This window comes from Chiloscyllium punctatum, chromosome 8, assembly GCF_047496795.1.
Source record: "Chiloscyllium punctatum isolate Juve2018m chromosome 8, sChiPun1.3, whole genome shotgun sequence".
In the NCBI taxonomy this organism is placed as follows: Eukaryota; Metazoa; Chordata; class Chondrichthyes; order Orectolobiformes; family Hemiscylliidae; genus Chiloscyllium; species Chiloscyllium punctatum.
The window spans coordinates 114,140,569-114,162,347 of record NC_092746.1 but is presented as its reverse complement, the minus strand read 5'-3'; the positions used below and the strand labels follow the sequence as shown (position 1 = coordinate 114,162,347).

General features: G+C 42.8%; 1 protein-coding gene across 1 annotated transcript in view; it reads left to right on the top strand.

Moving 5' to 3' along the window:
• The first annotated feature begins 395 nt into the window (after positions 1-395).
• The window catches only part of LOC140480268 (uncharacterized), a 55,498-nt gene continuing 34,114 nt past the window's right edge, over positions 396-21,779 (top strand). The window contains exons 1-4 of the mRNA XM_072574976.1: positions 396-445; positions 7,599-7,712; positions 15,524-15,588; positions 15,813-15,886. Coding sequence (XP_072431077.1) covers positions 416-445; positions 7,599-7,712; positions 15,524-15,588; positions 15,813-15,886 — 283 coding nt within the window. The 5' untranslated portion in view covers positions 396-415. The remainder of the gene's footprint in view (positions 446-7,598; positions 7,713-15,523; positions 15,589-15,812; positions 15,887-21,779) is intronic.

Here is a 21,779-nt window from a genome sequence, read left to right as displayed (position 1 = left end):
TTGCCAACTAAGAAGGTAATCAGGATTAATTGGTCATCTGAAAAATGACACTTCTGGCAGGATAGTGCCCTCTATAGGCACTGGAGGGTAGAGGTTCTTTTAAAAGAAACAGAATGGAGTAGGCAGAGTTGGGGAGCAAATTGAATGTTAAATTACCAAGTTCATTCTAACCGCATGTACTTCCTTGGGCCAGTACCCAACATACACTAATGAGAGAAAAATCATGAAATGTTAATGCCCCAGTAATCATTTTCAACTCGCTTTGCTCCTTGAAACTGAAAGTTCAACTTGTCATTTTTATTTAAACTGAAACCTAAAGGAAGTGTATTATAACCCTTTCAAATTACTTTCATTTTCACTTGCTCATACAAAAAAAGGTATTGAGTATATACCAGAGCAAAAAGCTCCAGAAGCTATGGCAGAAAGGAGACAAATTGTGAACCAGGTAGGCTGAAAGACAGTAGAAAACAGTGTTATGATTATATCTGGAGTTTCATAGTTAAGAGCTAACCGTAAGGCAAATTAGACATATGTCTCATGCTGATTTGGAGAACAAAGACTGAACCATAAGTGTATGCTTTTGTATATATCGTGTGTATATCTATATTTGTGCTTGTGGCTTAGTCTTTTTCTGTCTGTATCTCTCTCTCTCTCTCTCTCTCTCTCTGTCTCTGTAGCTGTGGGTAGCTCTGAATAAAAATATCTGTCTATCTTTTTGTTCCTTCATGTCTCTCTCTCCATTTGTACCAATTTCACACTCCCAGGGTTTGTGTTTCTCTCTCACTCGCACTGTGCTTTGCCTGTATGTGCTTACCTCTATGTCTTTGTATCATTTTCTGTGCGGCCTCTTGTCTGTCTGTTTGTGTTTCTTCCTTTTCCTCTTTCTGCATTTCACTCTCTGAAACGTGTGCATATATTTTTGATTCTGCCTCTGTCAGTATGTGCCTTCCTCTCTGCCCATGTTATTTATGAGCTCCATGTTTGCTGGAATTCCCCTTTAACTGCACTGTTGAAAATGATAGCAACTTGCACAAAGTCAACATGCTAAAGTAATGACACGTCATTTGAAGCGGTAGTGAACCTACAGGCTGGATCTAGATCCTTATAGCCCCATGTCATTTATTGTTTACCTCCTTTAAGTGCCTATTAAACTTGCTCGTGTGATTAGATTACATTCCTTACAGTATGGAAACCAGCCCTTCGGCCCAACCAGTTCGCACTGACCCTCCGAAGAGTAACCCACCCAGAACCATTTCCCTCCTAACACTAACACTAGTAGGCAATTTAGCATGACCAATTCACCTGACCTGCACATCTTTGGACTGTGGAAGGAAACCGGAGCACCCAGAGGAAACCCAAGCAGTCACTGAGAGAATGTCTCTGTGGAGTTTGCACAGTCACCCAAGGCTGGAATTGAACCTGAGACCCTGGTGCTGTGAGGCAGCAGTGTTAACCACTGAGCCACCATGCTGCCCTTTTGCTTCTACCACCCTCATGGGCAGTGATTTCCAGGTTGTTACAAATCACTGTGTAAAAATGTTCTACACATAACCCTAGCAAATGGGGAAGACTTTTAGAACAGAGATAAGGAGAAACTTCTTCAGCCACGGAATGGTGAATCTGTGGAATTCATTGCCACAGAAGGCTGTGGATGCCAGGTAATTGAGTATATTTAAGACTGAGATAAATAAGTTCTTGAGTATCAAGGGAATCAAGGGTTATGGGGAGAAAGCAGGAGAATGGGGTGAGAAACATCAGCCATGATTGAATGGCAGACCAGACTTGATGGGCTGAATGGCCTAATTTCTGCACCTGCGTCTTATTTTCTTATGTTTTACCATTGACTAATGGGAGGGGCTTTTCCTTGTCTACTTTATGTAAACCTGTGATAATTATTTGCACCCCTATCAAGTCTCCCACATTTCATCCTTGCTCCAAGGACAACAAATCCATCCTTCCCACTGTAGCCTTGTAATGAAACCTCACCATCCCTGGACTGATTCTTTTTAACACTCAGCAGGTCTGGCAGCATCCGTGGAGAGAAATCAGGGTTAACGTTTCTGGTTTAGTGACCCTTCCTCAGAACTGATGGTAGCAAGGAAAAAGTTGTTTATTATGCAGACAATGGGCTGGTGAGAAGGTGAAGGGAGTAAATGATACATGGAGATAGAGTCCAAAGAGAGAGAAGAATAGATGGACAGGCAAAGGAATGGATAATGGTCAGCCTAGGAGAATGAATGGCTACTAATGGAGACTATTAATGGTTAACAATGGGTTGTGTATAGTAGGAGACCATGTGTAACAAGTCCCGGCGTGTGGGGTATGGGGTAAGGACATGGGAGAAGGTGCCTCAAGCCCTAAAATTGATTAACTTGATATTGGGTCCAGAAAGCTGTAGAGTTTCCCAATGGAAAATGAGGTGTTGCTCTTCCAAGCTGAGCTTTCCTGGAGCACTGCAGTGAGCCTGAGACAGAGGCGTTGGCCGGGGAACAGGTGGTGTGTTAACGTGGCAGGCAACGGGAAGCTCGGGGTCATTTTTGCGGGCAGAACATAGGTGTTCTGTGAAGCGTTCACCCAGTACATGCTTTGTTTCCCCAATGTAGAGGAGACCGCACTGTGAGCAGTGAATGCAGTAGACTAAATTGCGTGAAGTGCAACTAAAGTGCTGCTTCATCTGGAAGGTATGTTTGGCCTTTTGGATACCAAGGAAGGAGGAGATAAATGGTCAGTTGTTACACCTTCAGGGATTGCAGGGGAAGGTGCTGTGGGGGTGGGGTGCGTCTTGGTAGTGAATGGACCAGGGTGTCTCAGAGAGAACGGTCCCCACGGAAGGCGGACAAGGAAGGGGAGGGGAATATAGAGTCATACAGCACAGAAACGAACCTTTTGGTACAACCAAACCATGCTGACCATAATCCCAAACTAAACTAGTCCCACCTGCCAGTGCTTGGCCTATATCCCTCCAAACATTTCTTATTCATGTACTACCTAAATGTCTTTTAAATGTTGTAACTGTACCCGCATCCAGCACTTCTTCTGGAATTTCATTCCCCACACAAATCACTTTCTATGTAAAAAAATTACCCCTCATTTCTTTTTAAAATCTTTCTGCTCTCACCTCAAAAATATGCCCCCCTGTCTTGAAATCTCCAGCCTTAGGGAAAAGACATGCCATTCACCTTAACTATACCCCTTATTATTTTATAAGCCTCTTTAAGGTCACCTCTCAACCTCCTGTATTCCAGTGAAAAATGTCTCAGCCTTTCCTTATAACTCAAACCTTCCATTACTGGCAACATCCTGTGTCTATTGGTGGCATCCTGTTGGAGGTGGTAGAAATGGCAGCTCAGGGTGTAGATGCTGATGAGATGGAAGGTGAGGACAAGGGGGACCATATCGCTGTTGTAGGAGGGAAGAGGGGAGGTGACGGCAGAAGTGCAGGAGATGGGTTGGACCCAGCTAAAGGCCCTGTTAACAACAGTGCTAGGGAATCCTCGGTTGAGGAAGAGATTGGACATTTCAGAGGCTCCCATGTCGAAGTTGGCATCATCAGAACAGATGTGATGGTGACAGAGGAACTGGGAAAAAGGAATAGGGTCTTTACAGGAAGCAGGATGTGAGGATGTATGATCAAGGTAACTGTGAGAGTCAGTGGGTTTATAGTAGATATTGGTGGGCAGCCTATCCCCAGAAATGGAAACAGATGTCAAGGAAGGGAATGAGGGAGTCAGAGATAGACCAGATGAAAGTGAGGGTGGGGTGGAAATTGGAAGCAAAATTAATCAACTTTTCCAGTTCCGAACTGGAAAAGGAAGCAGCACTGATGATATCATCGGTATAGCAGAGAAACAGTTGTGGGTGGGGGCTGGAATAGGAGTGGAAAAAGGAATGTTCTACATACCTCACAAAGGATGGGCATAACTAAGGCCCTTGCAGGTATCCATGGCCACCCTTCTGATCTGAAGAAAGTGAGAAGAGTTAAAAAAGTTGTTCAGGATGAGAATGAGCTTGGCCAGGTGGAGGAGGCTGATGACGGATGGGGACAAATCAGACCTTTTTTTCCAGGAAGAAGTAGAGAGCACTGAGACCATTCTGGTGGGGTTGGAAATGTAAAGGGTTTGCCTGTCCATTGGAAAGAAGAGGTCACTAGAGCCCGCAAACTTGAATTTCTGAAACTGATGTAATGCATCAGAGGGATCACGGGTGTAAGTGGGAAGGCACTGGATGAAGTGAGAAAAAAAATTGGGTCGAGATGGGAAGAAATGGGTTCTGTGGGGCAGGAGCAGACAGAAACAATGGGTCTACTTGTGGATTCTGGGAAGGAGGTAACAGTGACTAGTGCGGAGTTGGAAGACTATGAGCTTGGAGGCAGTGAGAAGGAGATCATCAGATGAAATGAAGTTAGTTACTGTAGTAGACATAATGGCCTGGTGGGACCATGGTCCAGAGGGAGATAGGAGGAGGTGTCTGAGAGCTGGCCATCAGTCTCTGCAATGTAGAGGTCAGTCTGCCAGACAACAACAGCATCACCCTTATTAGTAAGGCCCTGGTCAGAAGATTCTGGCAAATCTCCTCTGCAACCTGTTAAGAACTTACCCATTTTTCTAAAGTGTAGTGAACAGAACAATGCACACTATTTGAGGACTAACTGAAGGTTAGCATAAGGTTCAGCATAACTTCCCTGTTTTTGTACTCAGTGTCATCATTTATGAAACTCAAGCTCCTATATATTTTGCTAACTGAGTCTCAGTTTGTGCTTCCAACTTTAGTGTTTTTTTATTACTTTAAGAGCAGAACTGCTTTAGGAGCTGACTTTGTTAACCAGCCACTGAACAGGATGACACCACTTTTCCAGCAGCCATGAAGAGTCCAAGAAGCATCATATTAGACTGAGGATGCGTGCATCAGTTGTTATGTAACTGCAATTTAGCATTTTATCAATTAAGTAAACCTGTTTTAAATTTTCAAGTAAATTGAACTTACACTACTTATCAATCCAGGACAAGAGTGGTAATTCTGTGTCGAAGTATAGAACACAAAAAAGATCAATGCCCTTACGCATCCCCATGCCCCCCTCATTCTGAATATTGTTTAGAAATATGATATTAAGTCAGTTTTGTCCCTCCCCATCCCAATTGCCAAATTGCAGGATTTTGCATTTCTTCATATTAAATTTTATTTCCTACTTGTCTGCTCATTCTGCTGGTTCACTTTTTGCCACTCCTCCAGGTTTGATACCCATGGAAAATTTTGGAATTGTACTCCATGTTCTAATGTCCAAGCCAGTTATATATTGCAAAGACAAAGCAGTCTTACAGACTCTTTGTGAACACCACTGTCTGTTGCATTGCTGTCTGGTAAACAACCATGTACAGCTCCTTTCTGACCTTGAACTGATTTTTTTATCCAACTGCGTACTGGCCCTTCTGTTCTACAAATCTCAGTTTTGTTAACCAGCCTTTTCTGTGGTACTTTGTCAATCTGTTTCTTAAAATCCATATAAATCTCACCCATGAAATTTCTTCATCAAGAAATTCAGTTTGCTGAAACAAGCATAATCTGCTTTTTAAGTGTCTATGCTGGCTATCCTTAATGAATTGAACACTTTCCTGTTACTTTTTCCCCTGATTAAAGATACCAAAACCTTACCAATGACTGACTTGAAACCAACTAGCCTATAGTTGCTCAGACTGTCCATCCACACTTTCTTGAATAAAGGTGTTACATGCACAATCTCTGAACCTCTGGCATCGCCTCCATATTTAGAGAAGCTGGAGAAATTAAGGGAATCCCTTCCTCTATATTTGTCACCCACTTCCTTTAGAACACAAGATGCAAACTAAGGGACCTATCCACAACTAAGCTTAGCCTATCAGCTACCTCTTCCCTTCCAATTGTCACATTATCTATGACCTCTACTTTCTCCTTTTATCTCCAATATTGTTTTCAGATTCCTCTCCCTTAGCAAACACTAATACCAAGACATTATTAAGTGCTCCAGAATTACCTTACACCTCTAAACATTTACTATCCATTTGTTCCTAATGGGAGTCATTCCATCTCTCACTGCCCACTTACTATCAAATCATTAATAAAAAATTTTTGGATTCCCTTTTATGTTGACTGTCTTTCTATTCTCATTTACCAGCCTTCTTCACCTACTCTTTCAATGTGTTGTGTTTGACCTGGTTTCCATTTGCAGAATCCACCCGAGCTACACAATCCTGTTTTGTTTTCATTCATCACGACACCTGTCTCCTCCAAAATCTCAGGAGTCCTGTTTTTGGCTTTGTCTCTTTTTGTCCTTCTTGGAATACATGCAAAGAACCAGTACCTTAAGGTCACCCACTGTTCTGTTCCATAATATAGTCATTGATAAGTCTGACAAAGAATTGAGGATAAACCTGTTTACCCAGAGAGTGGTGGGACTGTGAAAGGAAATTTCAGGTGGAGCATTGTATTTGAGGAGGAGCAGGAGGGGGAGTGTAGTGATTGGAATTAGGTTGGCAGATTGATCTGAGTTTGAGTCAAGATTAGAATGGCGCTGGAAAAGCACAGTAGGTCAGGCAGCATTCAAGGAGCAGGAAAATTGACGTTTTGGGCAGGAGCCCTTTATCAGTACAGCCCCTGATTGGGGCTGTTAACCTGGGCCAATCAGGGAGCCCTGGCAGACAGATATACACAGGAGTCTCAGTGAGTCTCCTCACTCGAAGGACTGACTCTGAGCTGACTAGTCAAAGTCCATGTATTGTGCTCGTGTAAATAAAGGATGACTTGGTGATGGGATACTAGCCTCTGTGGAGTTATTTCAGAGAGACAATTAGAGCCAAGATTAAATCAGGAGGATTCGGAAGTAGAACCCAACTAGGAGTAATTAAAGTTAAAGGGAGTGCTCTGTTTCTGTGCTATGTGTTATGTTATCCTTTGTACTTTAGCACGAGTCAGTGCCATTAGGAGGAAATGGGAGATTCATTTCTGGAATGAAATTTTGCCAAAAGATCCACTGGAGTTCATTGCAGTTAGAGATGTATATTACAGACTGAGAGAGAGACCGGAGTCTTACATTAATCTTGTTGTCCCTTGCTTCCTTTGTTGCTAACATGTTTTTATTGAAATTTCTCTCTGGATTTGGGACTTGCTAGCAAGGCTATATTGCTCACCCAAAGCTGTGTTTGTGAACAAGATAGTGAGGCTTCCTCTATAACTGTTGAAGTTCATACTCTGAAGGTTAATGCTCAATACTTTTTATTGACCTTGTGACGATTTGTGACAATCTTGCTACTTTTGAAACATTAAACTTTGGTATTAGGTAGGAAATTGGGCAACATTGGAGGGACTTTATTTCAAGGGAAATAGATAACCAGCTGTGAAACCGACAGGGCATTGTTTTCATAAAGTGCGCTGCATGTATTAACTGGCTTACTTTGTGGCTACAACACTAAATTACCAACAGGATCTGTTCTAGATATCATGCAACAGGAACTAGGAGGAAGGACCAGTAGATTGTCCATGGAAATATGGAAATACTGAAGGGAGTTCACACTCTTGAGGAAATCGATTCTATCAGAATAAGAATTATTTATTTCCCTCTGTCACAGCAAGAGCAGGACATCGGTCACGCTATGGATAGTGGTGGGGGAGCGAGCCAAGAAGCAGAAAGCAACAGCTCCGGAAATCTGCTCATTCGGATTACGGTACCAAAGCTAGGTCAGGTAAGGGTACTGCTCGACACTGACACAATGGCCACGAACCTAGTGATTGTTCTGTACCACAGGAACAGATCAAGGTCATTCAGAAGAACAGCTGTTGCAGCAACCGTTTTGGACACAGCAAGATGCTATGAATGCAATGAGTAAGCCATTAGTCTGTTTTTAGCAGCAGTAATTGAGAAAGGAAATGTTAGGCTCCACACCAGGAGAACACTTGTTCTTCTTCATGTGATGTCATGTAATCTTTATTATCTGCCCCTCCTGGTGCTTGTATAAATATCATGACAGAGTTCTGGATGCTTTTGACTGATGAGGATTGAAACTATACCAGTGCAAACTAGTGAACATTTGTGAATGATTTACACTATTTACAACTATTAGTGAGGGTTTGATTCCACCCTCAGGTGAATGCCTGTGTGGTGTTTGCATGTTCTCCCCTGTGTCTGTGTGGGTTTCATCTGGGTGCTCCAATTCCCTCCCACAGTTGAAGAATGTGCAGGTCAGATGGATTGGCCATGGGAAATTGCTCATAGTTTAGGGTGTAGGTTTGCTCGCTGAGCTGTAGGTTTGATATCCAGACGTTTCATTACCTGGCTAGGTAGCATCATCAGTGGCGACCTCCAAGTGAAGCGAAGCAGTTGTCTCCTGCTTTCTATTTATACCTTTCTCCCGGATGGGGTTCCTGGGGTTTGTGGTGATGTCATTTCCTGTTTGTTTTCTGAGGGGTTAATAGATGGCATCTAGATCTATGTGTTTGTTTATGGCGTTGTGGTTGGAGTGCCAGGCCTCTAGGAATTCTCTGGCATGTCTTTGCTTAGCCTGTCCCAGGGTAGATGTGTTGTCCCAGTCGAAATGGTGTTTTTTTTTCATCCATGTGTAGGGCTATGAGGGAGAGGGAGTCATGTCTTTTTGTGGCTAGCTGGTGTTCATGTATCCTGGTGGCTAACTTTCTTCCTGTTTGTCCTACGTGATGTTTGTGACAGTCCTTGCATGGAATTTTATAGATGACGTCGGTTTTGTCCATGGGTTGTACTGGGTCTTTTAAGTTTGTTAGTTTTTGTTTGAGAGTGTTGGTGAGTTTGTGTGCTACTAGGATTCCGAGGGGTCTCAGTAGTCTGGCTGTCATTTCTGAAACTTCTTTGATATATGGTAAGGTGGTTAGGGTTTCTGGCTGTGTTTGGTCTGCTTGTCATGGTGAAAGATGGGAAAGGAATGCCATCCGAGAGAGTTCCACCCGCAAACAACTGTACTTGCTGCATGAATGTTTAAGAAAACAGGTACTGCCAAAATGTCTCCAATATAAACCGCCGATAAATTTCTGGCTTGAGGTGTTTTTATCGGCGGTTTATATTGGAGACAGGAACCCCATCCAGGAGAAAGGTATAAATAGAAAGCAGGAGACAACAGCTTCGCTTCACTTGGAGGTCGCCACTGATGATGTTACCTAGCCAGGTAATGAAACATCTGGATATCAAACCTACAGCTCAACGAACAAACCTACACCCTAAGCCTCAACCTGAGTTACAAACCTTCACAAACCTAGCTATTGCTCAGTGTCCAGGGATGTGCAGGCAAAGTTGATTCGCCATGGAGAATGCAGGGTTACAGGAATAGGGTAGGGGGTTGGGTTTGGGTGGAATGCTCTTCAGAGGGTCGGTGTGGATGCGATGGGCCAAATAGCCTGCTTCCACACTGTAGCAATTCTATGATGTGAAGAGTGATTGCTTCGAACACTGTTGAATGGCTGGATTTATCTTGCACCAGGCACACGGAGCTTGGGACTCAGTTCCATAAAACCAGTTTCTCAACCTTCCCATTTCACTTTCCTATACCTCTTGATCCTTCCTCGACTGCATAACACAGCTCCGAATGGGCAATGCACCCACCAATCCAATTAGTGAGAGTGAATATAGATAAAAGCATTATGGATACTGTAAATCAAAAACAGAAACAGAAATCACTGGAAAAGCTCAGCAGGTCTGGCAGCATCTGTGAAGAGAAATCAGAGTTAATGCTTCAGGTCTGGTGACCCTTCCTCAGAACTGATGGTAGCTTGGAAAATGTCAGTTTTTATGCAGAAGATAGGGTAGGGCGTAAGGAGTAAACGATGAGTGGGAATAGAGCCTAAAGAGAGAGAAGAACAATTGTACAGACAAAGGAGTGGATAAATGATCTGGCTGGGAGGGTGAATAGCTATTGATGGAGACTGTTAGTGGCTAACAATAGGTGGTGTGTAATGGCAGACTATGTGGTAACAAGGCCTGGTCTGGAGGCTGGGGGCTGGTAGATAGGAGAGGTCAAGCCCTGAAGTTATTGAACTCGATGTTAAGTCCGAAACGCTGCAAGGTCTCCAAACAGAAAATGAGATGTTGTTCTTCCAGCCTGCACTGATCTTCGTTGGAGCACTGCAGCAGGCCTGAGACAGACATGCTGGCTGGGGAACAGGGTGGCATGTTAAAGTGGCAGGCAGCTGGAAGCTCAGGGTCTTATCTGCGGGCAGAATGTAGGTGTTCTGTGAAGTGGTCACCCAGTTTCATTTCGCCAATGCAGAGGAGACCACATTGTGAGCAGCGAACGCAATAGACTCGATTGAGTGAAATGGAGATAAAGTGCTGCTTCACCTGGAAGTATGTTTGGGCCCTTGGATGCTGAGGAGGGAGGAGGTAAATGGGCAGGTGTTATACTTTCAGCGATTTGCAGGGAAAGGTACTATGGGGCTTTGGGGTGGGGCTGGGGTGGTGGTCTTGGGAGTGAAGGAAGAGTGGACCAGGGTGTCCTGGAGGGAACAGTCCCTGCAGAAGGTGGGTGAGGAAGGGAAGGGGAATATGGCATCTCACTGGAGGTGGCAGAAATGGCAGCTAATTATTTTCTGGATATGGGTGTTGGTGGGATGGTAGGTAAGGACAAGGGATACCCGATTGCAGTTGTGGGAGGGAAGAGAGGGGGTCAGGGTTGAAGTGAGAGATTGGACTCATTTGAGGGCCCTATCTGTCAACAATGTTGCTGGGGAATTCTCAGTTGAGGAAGAAGGTGAACATTTCGGAGGCTCTATTGAGTGGAAAGGCAAATTGTGCAGAGGATGTGGAGGGTCTGCAGAGAGATTTAGATAAGTTAAATGTGTGGACAAAGGTCTGGCAGATGGAGTATAATGTTGGTAAATGTGACATTATCCACTTTGGAAGTAAAAATAGTCGGTCAGAGTATTATTGAAATGGTGAAAGATTGCAGCGTGCTGTTGTGCAAAGGGACTTAGGAGTCCTTGTACCTGAATTGCTCTGTAGGTGCAACAGGTAATCAGGAAGGCAAACAGAATTTTGGCTTTCATTGCTAGAGGGATTGAATTTGAGAGCAGGGAGATTCTGCTGCAAGTGTACAAGGTGTTGGTGAGGTCACTTCTGGAGTTTTCTGTGCAGTCCTGATCTCCTTATTTGAGGAAGGATATACTGGCTTTGGAGGCGATGCAAAGGAGGTTCACCAGGTTGATTCCGGCAATGAGGGGGGTTACCCTATGAGGAGAGGTTTACCCGCCTGGGGCAATACTCGCTAGAATTTAGAAGAATATGTGTTCATTTTAGAGAAACATATAAAATTATGATAGGGATAGATTAGATAGAGGCAGGCAAGTTGTTTCCACTGGTGAGTGAGACTAGGACTAGGAGACATGGCATCAACATTAGGGGAGTTGATTTAGGACCGAGACGAGGAGAAACTGCTTTTTCCAGAGAGTAGTGAACCTATGGAATTCTCTACCCAAGGAAGTGGCAGAGGCAGCTTCATTAAATCTATTCAAGACACAGTTGGATGAGTTTTTGCATGGTAAGCAAATTAAGGGCTATGGGGATAATATGGTTAGGAGGAGCTGAGACATTAGATAGATCAGCTATGATCATAATGATCTGGAAGAGGGTATGATCAGTAAGTTTGCAGATGACATGAAGATTGGTGGAGTAGCAGAAAGCATAGGGGATGGTCAAAGAATACAGGAGAATATGGATAGACTGGAGAGTTGGGCAGAGAAGTGACAGATGGAGTTCAATCCAGGCAAATTTGAAGTGATGCATTTTGGAAGGTCTAATTCTAGAGTGAACATTACTGTAAACTGAAGACCCTTGGGAAACGTTGATGAGCAGAGAGACCTGGGAGTTCAGGTCCACTGTACTCTGAAGGTGGCTATACAGATGGATAGAATGGTCAAGAAGGCATATGGTGTGCTTGCCTTCATTGGATGGGGTATTGAATATAAAAGCTGGCAGGTCATGTTAAAATTATACAAGACTTTGTTTTGGTCGCATTTAGAATACTGTGTACAGTTCTGGTCACCACATTACCAAAAGGATTTGGACACTTTGGAGAGGGTGAAGGGAAGGTTAATGAGGATGTTGCTTGGTTATGGAAGGTGCTAGCTATGAAGAGAGGTCGAGTAGGTTAAGATTGTTTTTATTAGAAAAAAGGAGATTGAGGGGGGACCCTGATTGAGGTCTACAAAATCATGAAGCATATATACAGGGTAGATAGAGATAAGCTTTTTCCCAGGGTGAGGGATTCAATAACGAGAGGTCACGCGTTTAAGGTGAGAAGTGAAAGGTTTAAGGGGGACACATGAGGAAAGTACTTTACACAGAGGATGGTGGGTACCTGGAAAGCATTGCCAGCAGAGGTAGTAGAAGCAGGCATGGTAGATTAATTTAAGGTGCATCTGGACAGATGCATGAGCAGGTGGGGAGCAGAGGGATACAGATCCTTAAGAATTGGGTGATAGGTTTAGACAGTGGATTTGGATTGGCTCAGGCTTGGAGGGCCGAAGAGCCTGTTCCTAGGTTGTAAATCTTCTTTGTTCGTTATTCTATCTTAATGAATGGCGGAGCAGGCTCAATGGGCCAAATGACCACCTTCTATTACAATGAAACTATGTGACAGAGATGGAGGAAGTAGGAGAATGAAGTCGAGTCTTTACAGAAAACAGGGTGAGAGGATGTATAGTCCAGGTAACTGTGGGAATCAGTGAGTTGACAATGGATGTTAGTGGCCAGTCTATTCTCAGAAATAGAGACAGAGATGTTGAGGAAGGGAAAGGAAGAGTCAGAGATGGACCAGGTAAAAGTGAGGGCAGGGTGGAAATTGGAAGCGATTATAGACCTGGCTTACAAAAGCCAAGCAGTTGTGCAAAACCTACTGAAAGCAGTTCACCTCAGCTGAAATATTGTGCCCAATTTTATTACACTCGAGGAAAGCTTTGAAGAGGTTACAAAAGAGATTTATTAGAATCATTCTGGGAATGTGAGATTTTAATTAGATTGAAGAAGCTCCATTTATTCTTCTTGGAGCTGTAAAAAGCAGAGGAGATTTGGTTAAGGCACTTAAAATCATGAAGGATTTAGATAGAGCAATTGTTCCCATTTCCTGAAAGGCTAATAACGAGTGAGCATAAATTTAAAGTGAGCATAAAAACAAACAGATGGACTGGGAGATGTAATGGATGCTCTCAAGCCTGCTTCACCATTCAATAAAATCATGGCTACTGTGATTGGGGCCTTAACGCCATTTTCTCCCTGTTCCCCATACCCTTGATTCAGTTGTAGTTCAACAATCTATCTTACTCCGCTTCAAATATATGAAAGGATACATGCTCCAAAGGTTGACGTCCCTCCAAGAGAAAGCTGCTTGTTTTGAGATCATGTAATTCGAGGAAGAATCAGAGGCAACTTAAGCAATTACCTCCATAAACCGCAAATAGTTAGAGTTTGGAATGTAAAGTCAAATCAGGAAGAGATTCCATAGTAGCATTCAAAAGTGAATTGATTGGATAATAGTTGAAGGAGAAAGGCATTGAAAGGAGGAACATGGGAATAAAGATAAGGAGCCTAGTGGATTGTAGCATAGTGGAAAATATACTCAACCAGTCAACCAGAAGGTTGGAATAATGCTGTAGAGACATGTCAAATCTTACCACAATAGCTAGGGATATTCAAATTTAATTAGTCATTATTAGTCATTTAATAATACAGAAGTTGAATTTTGCTGAAAAATACACATTTTTGTCAAAGCTGTTCACTTTACATTGATCAGGACAATTTGCAAGAAATACCAAAGTGAAAGAAATACAACATTTATACAAATTAGAGAAGAGTACTGGTTGTTTGGCAAATAGAATCTGATTAGTCATGGCACTGCCATGGACATTGCACCAGTTAATGATGACTGACAGTTAACTGCCTAGTTTTACTAGGTATACAAGATAATGAAAGATAATGAGAAGCATGGGTAAAGTCAATAGCCAGAGATTTTTCCCCAGGGTAGGATTGACCGGCACGAGGGGTCATAGCTTTAAGCTATTAGGGGAAAGGTATAGAGGGGATGTCAGAAGAAGGTTCTTTGCGCAGAGAATTGTGAATGCATGGAATGCGTTGCCAGCGGTGGTGGTGGAAGCAGAGTCATTAGGGATATTTAAGCGATTGCTGGACATGCGCATGGATAGCAGTGAATTGAGAGGTGCATAGGTTAAGTTATTTTATTTTACATTAGGATTAATTCTTGGCACAACATCATGGGCCAAAGGGCTTGTTCTGTGCTATACTTTTCTATGTTCTATGTTCTAGTTTAGTTTAAATTTTAAACAAGGCAGGTTGACTCAGATAGGTCAAGACATTGGCCTGAGAAATGACCACAAGAATGGCTGTAAGTTACTTTGTTGTGTTGAAATAGTCGCAATATCTGTACAGGTTCTGAGTCTGCAGAACAGGCCCCTGTGATATATGTAGCTTCCACTACACACAAATGTGCCACACTGCAAAATAAACCGACACTCTATTCTTATAATTAGAAATGTTGTTTTCCCTTCAGTTGGTATTTCTTGTGAATTATCCTGATGAGTTCAAGGTGAAAATCTTCAACAAAATGTATATGTTCTCAGCAGAACTTCAAACAATTAATAATCAGATTCCACTGCAAATGTACCTGCATCACCAGTGAAGCTCTAGACCCCTCCAAAGGGGCCTTTTAGTTCGAGATCAGTCAAAAGAATCACTAGGAGTATTGTCTGTTTAAAGCAAGGTTACCAGTTTAACAAAATAAGGCAGCCTGGCGCAGATTTGTCCAGCAACATGGAGGCTAAAAGCTTCTGTGTTCCATGGAGAAATGGCACAATTATATTCAAAAATTACACATTATTTATATGTTTTTTAAGAGATAGTACATCCTTAATTACAAGAAAAGACCAATCACATATAATAAGGTGACATGATTTACAGCAGGTTAATTCAAGGATATTCCCCGGGATAGGGTTCTTAATTTATGTAGAGTACCATTCCATGCAAGCAGTTCAAGGTTAGTTCGAATACCAAATCACTGTCTTATGATTCATATTATGAAAAATCCATTGTTCTCTCTTATCTCTAAATAAAGCATCAGTTCAAGTTCACAGTCAAATCATTACTTGCAGCCATTTTGTTGTGTTACTTTAAATTGAAAAGCCATTTTTGCTTAATAAAAATCGACAGATACTTGTTGCTTCTGACAACTGCCTAAATTCAAATTTTAGACCCTCACCAGGACTGTGTCTTCAAGAAAATGCATCAACAATACTTCCTCTAAAGCAACTAGTGTTAGACAATAAATGCTGGTCTCACTGTGATGTTTGCATGCCAAGGATGAATTAAAAAATAAATGGATTATTCTTTGAAAGGCACAACACTGTCTAAGGGCTAATTGGCCTCTTTCTGTGCCATTTTTCATGTGACAGTTCAATTGTCCTTTTTGTTTTACAAAATGTAAGCTTGGTCTGCTTTTCAGAGTTTAAGCTCTCTTTTACTTTTCAGGAAAAAGAAAGAAAAATACAGATCACTATTTCTCCAAATGCCACAGGTCTTCAGTTCTACAATGAGTAAGCAATGATTGATGTTGTGATTGGATGTTAATGGACATTTGAGGTAACAAAATCAATTAGACCCAGTGATAAAACACATACAATCCTAGCTCTTTTCTGCTCCTGATGTAATGGTAAAAAAGGCAAACATAGACAATTTTTCACAAATAATCCTTTTCTTAGCCATTTCCTATCTCTTTTCATTGATTAATCTGTAATTAACTTCATCACTTTTTTCTCAGAATCTCAAAGGAGTTACCAAATATTGATGTCGAAAATATGGAATTAATATATAAAGGGAAGTTTCTGGATAAGTGTAAGTACAAATTCTAAAATTCTTACCACACAATTCTTACCTCCAAAACAGATATACCATTTTGGATACTGTTGGGAGAGATGGCTCACCAGGGGAGCCCTCCTGTTCAGAAGGGCAGGAAAAATACTCATAAGGCCATAGTCATAGGGAATTCTATTGTAAGGGGAGTAGATAGGCAGTCCTGTGGCCTATAAAGAGACTTCCAGATGCTCGGGTCAGGGATGTCACCTGTTGGCTGCAGAACATTCTGAAAGGGGAGGGTGAACAGCCAGTTGTCATGGTACACATTGATGCCAATGATAAAAGTAAAAAAATGAGATGCAGTCCCGAAAGCAGAATTCAGGGAGCTAGGAGAGTGATCTCAGGATTGCTACCAGTGTCACGTGCTAGCTAAGGTAGAAATGGAAGAATGGGCAGGATGAACATGTGGCTTGAGGGAGGGCTTCAGATTTGTTGGACAATCGGACCAGTTCTGGGAAAGGTGGGACTATTACAAATTGGACAGTCTACACCTGCACCAGACTGAAACTCATGTCCTTGGGGGAGTTTTTGCTACTGCTTTCAGGGAGGATTTAAATTAATGTGGCAGGGGACTGGGAACCAGAAGAGAAGACTAGTAGACAGTGAGGTGGAAACTAGAGATTGTAAGGAACAAGATCATGAAGTTAGCATTACCAAGGGGAAGAGTAGACAGAAAGCAGATGAACACAAAGGAACTTGTGGTCTGAAGTGCATATGCTTTAATACAAGGAATATAGTGGATAAGGCAGATGAACTTAGGGCTTGGATTGGAGCCTGGGAGTATGACGTTATTGCGATCACAGAGACTTGGTTGAAGGAAGGGCATGATGATTGGCAAGTAAATGTTCCAGGATATAGCTGCTTCAGACAGAACAGGGAGAGAAGTAAAAGGGGAGGAGGAGTTGCATTGCTGGTCAGGGATGATATCACGGCTGTGCTAAAGAAGGACAAGATGGAGGGCTTGAGCAGTGAGACATTATGGTTGGAGCTGAGAAATAAGAAGGGTGCAGTTACATTGTCGGGGCTGTACTACAGGCCTCCCAACAGTGAGCTTGAGGTAGAAGAACAAATAGGTAAAGAAATTATGGAAAGATAGGCAGATGATGAAGGGCTTTTGCCTGAAACGTCGATTTTCCTGCTCCTCGGATGCTGCCTTGCCTACTGTGCTTTTCTAGCACTACTCTAATCTTATGGAAAGATGTAGAGGCAACAGGGTGGTGGTGATGGGAGATTTTAATTTTCCCAACATTGACTGGGATACACTTCGTGTCAGAGGTCTGAATGGGGCAGAATTTGTAAGGAGCATCCAGGAAAGTTTTCTAGAGCAGTATGTCAATAGTCCAAATAGGGAAGGGGCCATATTGGACCTGGTGTTGGGGAATGACCCAGGCCAGGTGGTAGAGGTTGCAGTGGGAGATTTCTTTGGTAATAGTGACCACAATTCTGTAAGGTTTAGAATACTCTTAGACAAAGATGAGAATGGTCCTAAGGAAAGTGTACTAAACTGGGCCAAGGTCAATTATATCAAAATTAGGCAGGAGCTGGAAAATGTGGATTGGACACAGCTATTTGAAGGGAAGTCCATATTTGATATGTGGGAGTCTTTCAAAGATAGGTTGAAGATAGTGCAGGATATGCATGTCCATCTGAAAACCAGGGATAGGAAAGGCAAGATTCATGAACCGTGGATGACAGGAGAAATTATGCTAGGAGAAAGTGAGGACTGCAGATGCTGGAGATCAGAGCTGAAAAATGTGTTGCTGGAAAAGCGCAGCAGGTCAGGCAGCATCAAAGGAGCAGGAGAATCGACGTTTTGGGCATAATTCCTGACGAAGGGCTTATGCCCGCAACGTTGATTTTCCTGCTCCTTTGACGCTGCCTAACCTGCTGCGCTTTTCCAGCAACACATTTTTCAGTTCAGGAGAAATTATGCGCATTGTCAAGAAGAAAAGGGAAGCATACATAAGGTCCAGGCAGCTAAGAACAGAACAGGCTTTGGAGGAATATTGGGAGAGTAGGACCAATCTTAAACAAAGAATCAAGCAAGCTAAAAGGGGTCATGAGATAACTTTAGCAAGCAGAATTAAGGAGAATCCCAAGGCCTTTTATTCATATATAAGAGGGAACTAGAGAAAGGGTTGGTCCACTAAAGATAAGAAAGGAAAGTTGTGTGTCGTACCTGAGAAAATGGGAGCGATTCTCAATGATTACTTTGCATCAGTGTTCACTGAGGAGAGGGACCTGTTGAATGTTGAGATTAGAGATAGAAGTTTGTATACTCTGGATTACGTTGACATAAGGAGAGAGGATGCATTGGGTAGGCTAAAGGATATTAAGGTGGACAAATCCCCAGGACCAGAGAGGATCTATCCCAGGTTGCTGAGGAAGACAAGAGAGGAAATAGGTGGGGCCCTAACATATCTTTGTAGCATCCTTAAACACAGCTGAAGTGCCAGAGGACTGGAGAGTTGCTAATGTTGTCTCCCTGTTCAAGACGGGTAGTAAGGATATTCCAGGTAACTACAGACCAGTGAGCATGAGGTCAGTGGTTAGAAAGTTGCTGGAGAAGGTACTGATAGATAGAGTCTATTTATATTTGGAAAAGAATGGGCTTATTTGTAATAGGCAACATGGTTTTGTGCAGGGGAGAGCATGCCTTACCAACTTAATAGAGTTCTTTGAGGAAGTGACCAAGCTGATACATGTCATATACATAGACTTTAGTAAGGCATTTGATAAGGTTCCCCATGGTAAACTAATGCAGAAAGTGAAGTCATATGGTGTGCAGGATGTTCTAGCTAGGTGGATAAAGAACTGGTTGAGCAACAGGAGACAGAGTAGTAGTTGAAGGGAGTTTCTCGAAATGGAGAAAGGTGACCAAGGGTGTTCCACAGGGGTCAGTGTTGGGGCCAATGTTGTTTGTAACATACATAAATGATCTAGAAGAGGGCACTGTTGGTACGATCAGCAAGTTTGCAGATGACATGAAGATTGGTGGAGTATTAGAAAGCATAGGGGACTGTCAGAGAATACAGGAGAATATAGATAGACTGAAGAGTTGGTCGGAGAAGTGGCAGATGGATTTCAATACAGGCAAATGTGAAGTGATGCATTTTAGAAGGTCTAATTCTAGAGCAAACTTTACTGTAAACTGAAGAGCCTTGGGAAAAGTTGATGAGCAGAGAGATCTGGTTCAGGTCCTATGTACCCTGAAGGTGGCTGCACAGGTGGACAGAGTGCTCAAGAAGGCATATGGTATGCTAGCCTTCATCAGACGGGGTATTGAGTATAAGACCTGGCAGGTCATGTTAAAATTATACAAGACATTGGTTTGGCCACATTTAGAATACTGTGTACAGTTCTGGTTGCCACATTACCAAAAGGATGTGGACACTTTGGAGAGGGTACAGAGAAGGTTAATGAGGATGTTACCTGGTATGGAAGGTGCTAGCTATGAAGAAAGGTTGAGTAGGTTAGGATTGTTTTCTTTAGAAAAAAGGAGATTGAGGGGGCACCTGACTGAGGTCTACAAAATCACAAAGGGTATAGACAAGGTAGATAGAGATAAGCTTTTTCCCAGGGTGACGGATTGAATAATGAGAGGTCATGCGTTCAAGGTGAGAGGAGAAAAGTTTAAGGGGGATACATGCGGAAAGTACTTTACACAGAAGGTGGTAGGTGCCTGGAATGCATTGCCAGCAGAAGTAGTAGAGGCAGGCACGGTAGATTCATTTAAGGTGTGTCTGGACAGATGCATGAGTAGGGGGAGAGCAGAGGGATACAGATCCTTAGGAATTGGCCAATAGGTTCAGACAGTTGATTTGGATCGGCACAAGTTTGGAGGGCTGAAGGGCCTGTTCCTGGGCTGTAAATTTTCTGTGTTCTTTGTGTTTTGTTCTTTCATGGATTTTTACAAGGTTGTAGGGCATTATAAGTTGACCCCCTCACTGCAATCTTTGCAAAGTCTGAGTACTAGCTCCAAAATGTGTCTAAGTATGAATTCAATGTATATGTTTAGAGCAGAAACAGCAGGTTGATACAGAATTAGAGTAATTGTGACAATTTATGGGAAGTGGGAGAAAGAAATGGTTCTAGACATAGAGCCTTGACAGCTCTCTGCTCCTGGAGTTTGTTGGAGCCATTTCTGGATCTATTCTGCACTAGCGAATCAGCCTTGATTTTTGTGTTTAAATCTTTGGGAATAGGGCTTCAAGTTAGAAACTTCTGACTAAGAGGCAAGTGTGCTGCTCCCTGAGCCACAGCTAACTCCAATTTAAATACACTTGCTTGTAATAGTTAGCAGAGGTAATAACCATCATGTGAACACTGAGCCAAGCAGAAGAGGTTCAAATGGTAGTGAGCCATATAAATTTAGTTCAGGAACAACATTTTACCTTGTTTGATACTTCTTCAGTCATGAGCAGATAATACCCAGCAAAAAAAGAAATAGCTGGAAAAGCTCAGCAGGTCTGGCAGCAGCAGCTGAGGCAGGGTCATTCGATCCAAAACATTAACTCTGATTTCTTGCCACAAATGCTACCAAACCTGCTGAGCTTTTTCAGCAATTCCCATTTTTGTTTCTGATATACAACATTTGCAGTTCTTTTAGTTTTTATTTTGTACGTCATGCCCAGATTATCACCTACAACACTATTCACCCTAACCAGAATATATGAAAGCATAAAATCAGAAAAGGCATTTGGGCCAGCAAATCAGATTTTTACACTCCAAACCTTCTCCAAAAATCCTAATGGTATTCCAGCAGAGCTTCAAGACATCTTATTAAGCCTTGTAACATCCATGACCGAGTGTTAATTTGCACAAAATGTCCATAGTCCTAGCAGCTGAAGAACTCTCATAGTCCATTGAGGGTTTGGTAATCATTTAAACCGATGGTTTTCACTCATTCTCTTCCCAAAAATTTAGTCATTACCAAAGCTTAAAGTAAATGTTGCAAATCTGACAAAAAAGGACAAGATACTGGAAATGTACAAACAGGTTCAACAGTATTCAGAGAGGAAATGAACAATCAGTCCTCAGCAAAGATCTTACTTTCATCCCCCTCCGTCCACGCACCAATGAATTCAATATGTGCCATGATGTCAAACACTTCTTCTGTTGCCTCCACCTCCGAGCTTAGTTCTTCAATCAGGTCTCCCGCCTTCCTTCCGAGGACCCCTTCACCCACCTCCATCCACCTGGACATCCCGTGCTGGCCTATTACCTGCCCTCGATCTCTTCATTTCCAACTGCCGCCGAGACATTAACTGCCTCAACCTGTCTTCCAACCTTATACTTTGGGAACCCTGCACCGCCTGATTTTACCTCCTTCCCAAGATCCACAAGCCTGACCAAGGAAGAATGCCTCATCTTCCACCTCGGAACACGTCAACCCCAGGGCATCGATGTGGTTTCCTCATTTCCCCTCCACCCACTTTACCCCAGTTCCAACCTGCAAGCTCAGCACCATCCTCATGGTCCACCTGTCCTACCTGCCAATCTTCCTTCCCACCTATCCGCTCCGCTCCACTCTCCTCTCCGACCTATTACCTTTATCCCCACCTCCATCCGTCTATTACACTCTTAGCTGCCTTCTCCCCATCCCCACCCCCCTCCCATTTATCTCTCCACCTGGGAGCTCCCAGCCTCATTCCTGATGAAGGGCGCCTGCCCAAAACGTTGATTTTCCTGCTCCTCGGATGCTGCCTGATCTGCTGTGCTTTTCCAGCACCACTCTAATCTTGACTCAGTATTTAGAGAGTGGAAACACAATTAAAGGATAAAGTTGGAATGATTGTAGAGTAAGAGAATATCATAAAGTTACTGCATGTAAGTATGTTGTGAAGAGTGGAATGCCTCTAGATATGATGGA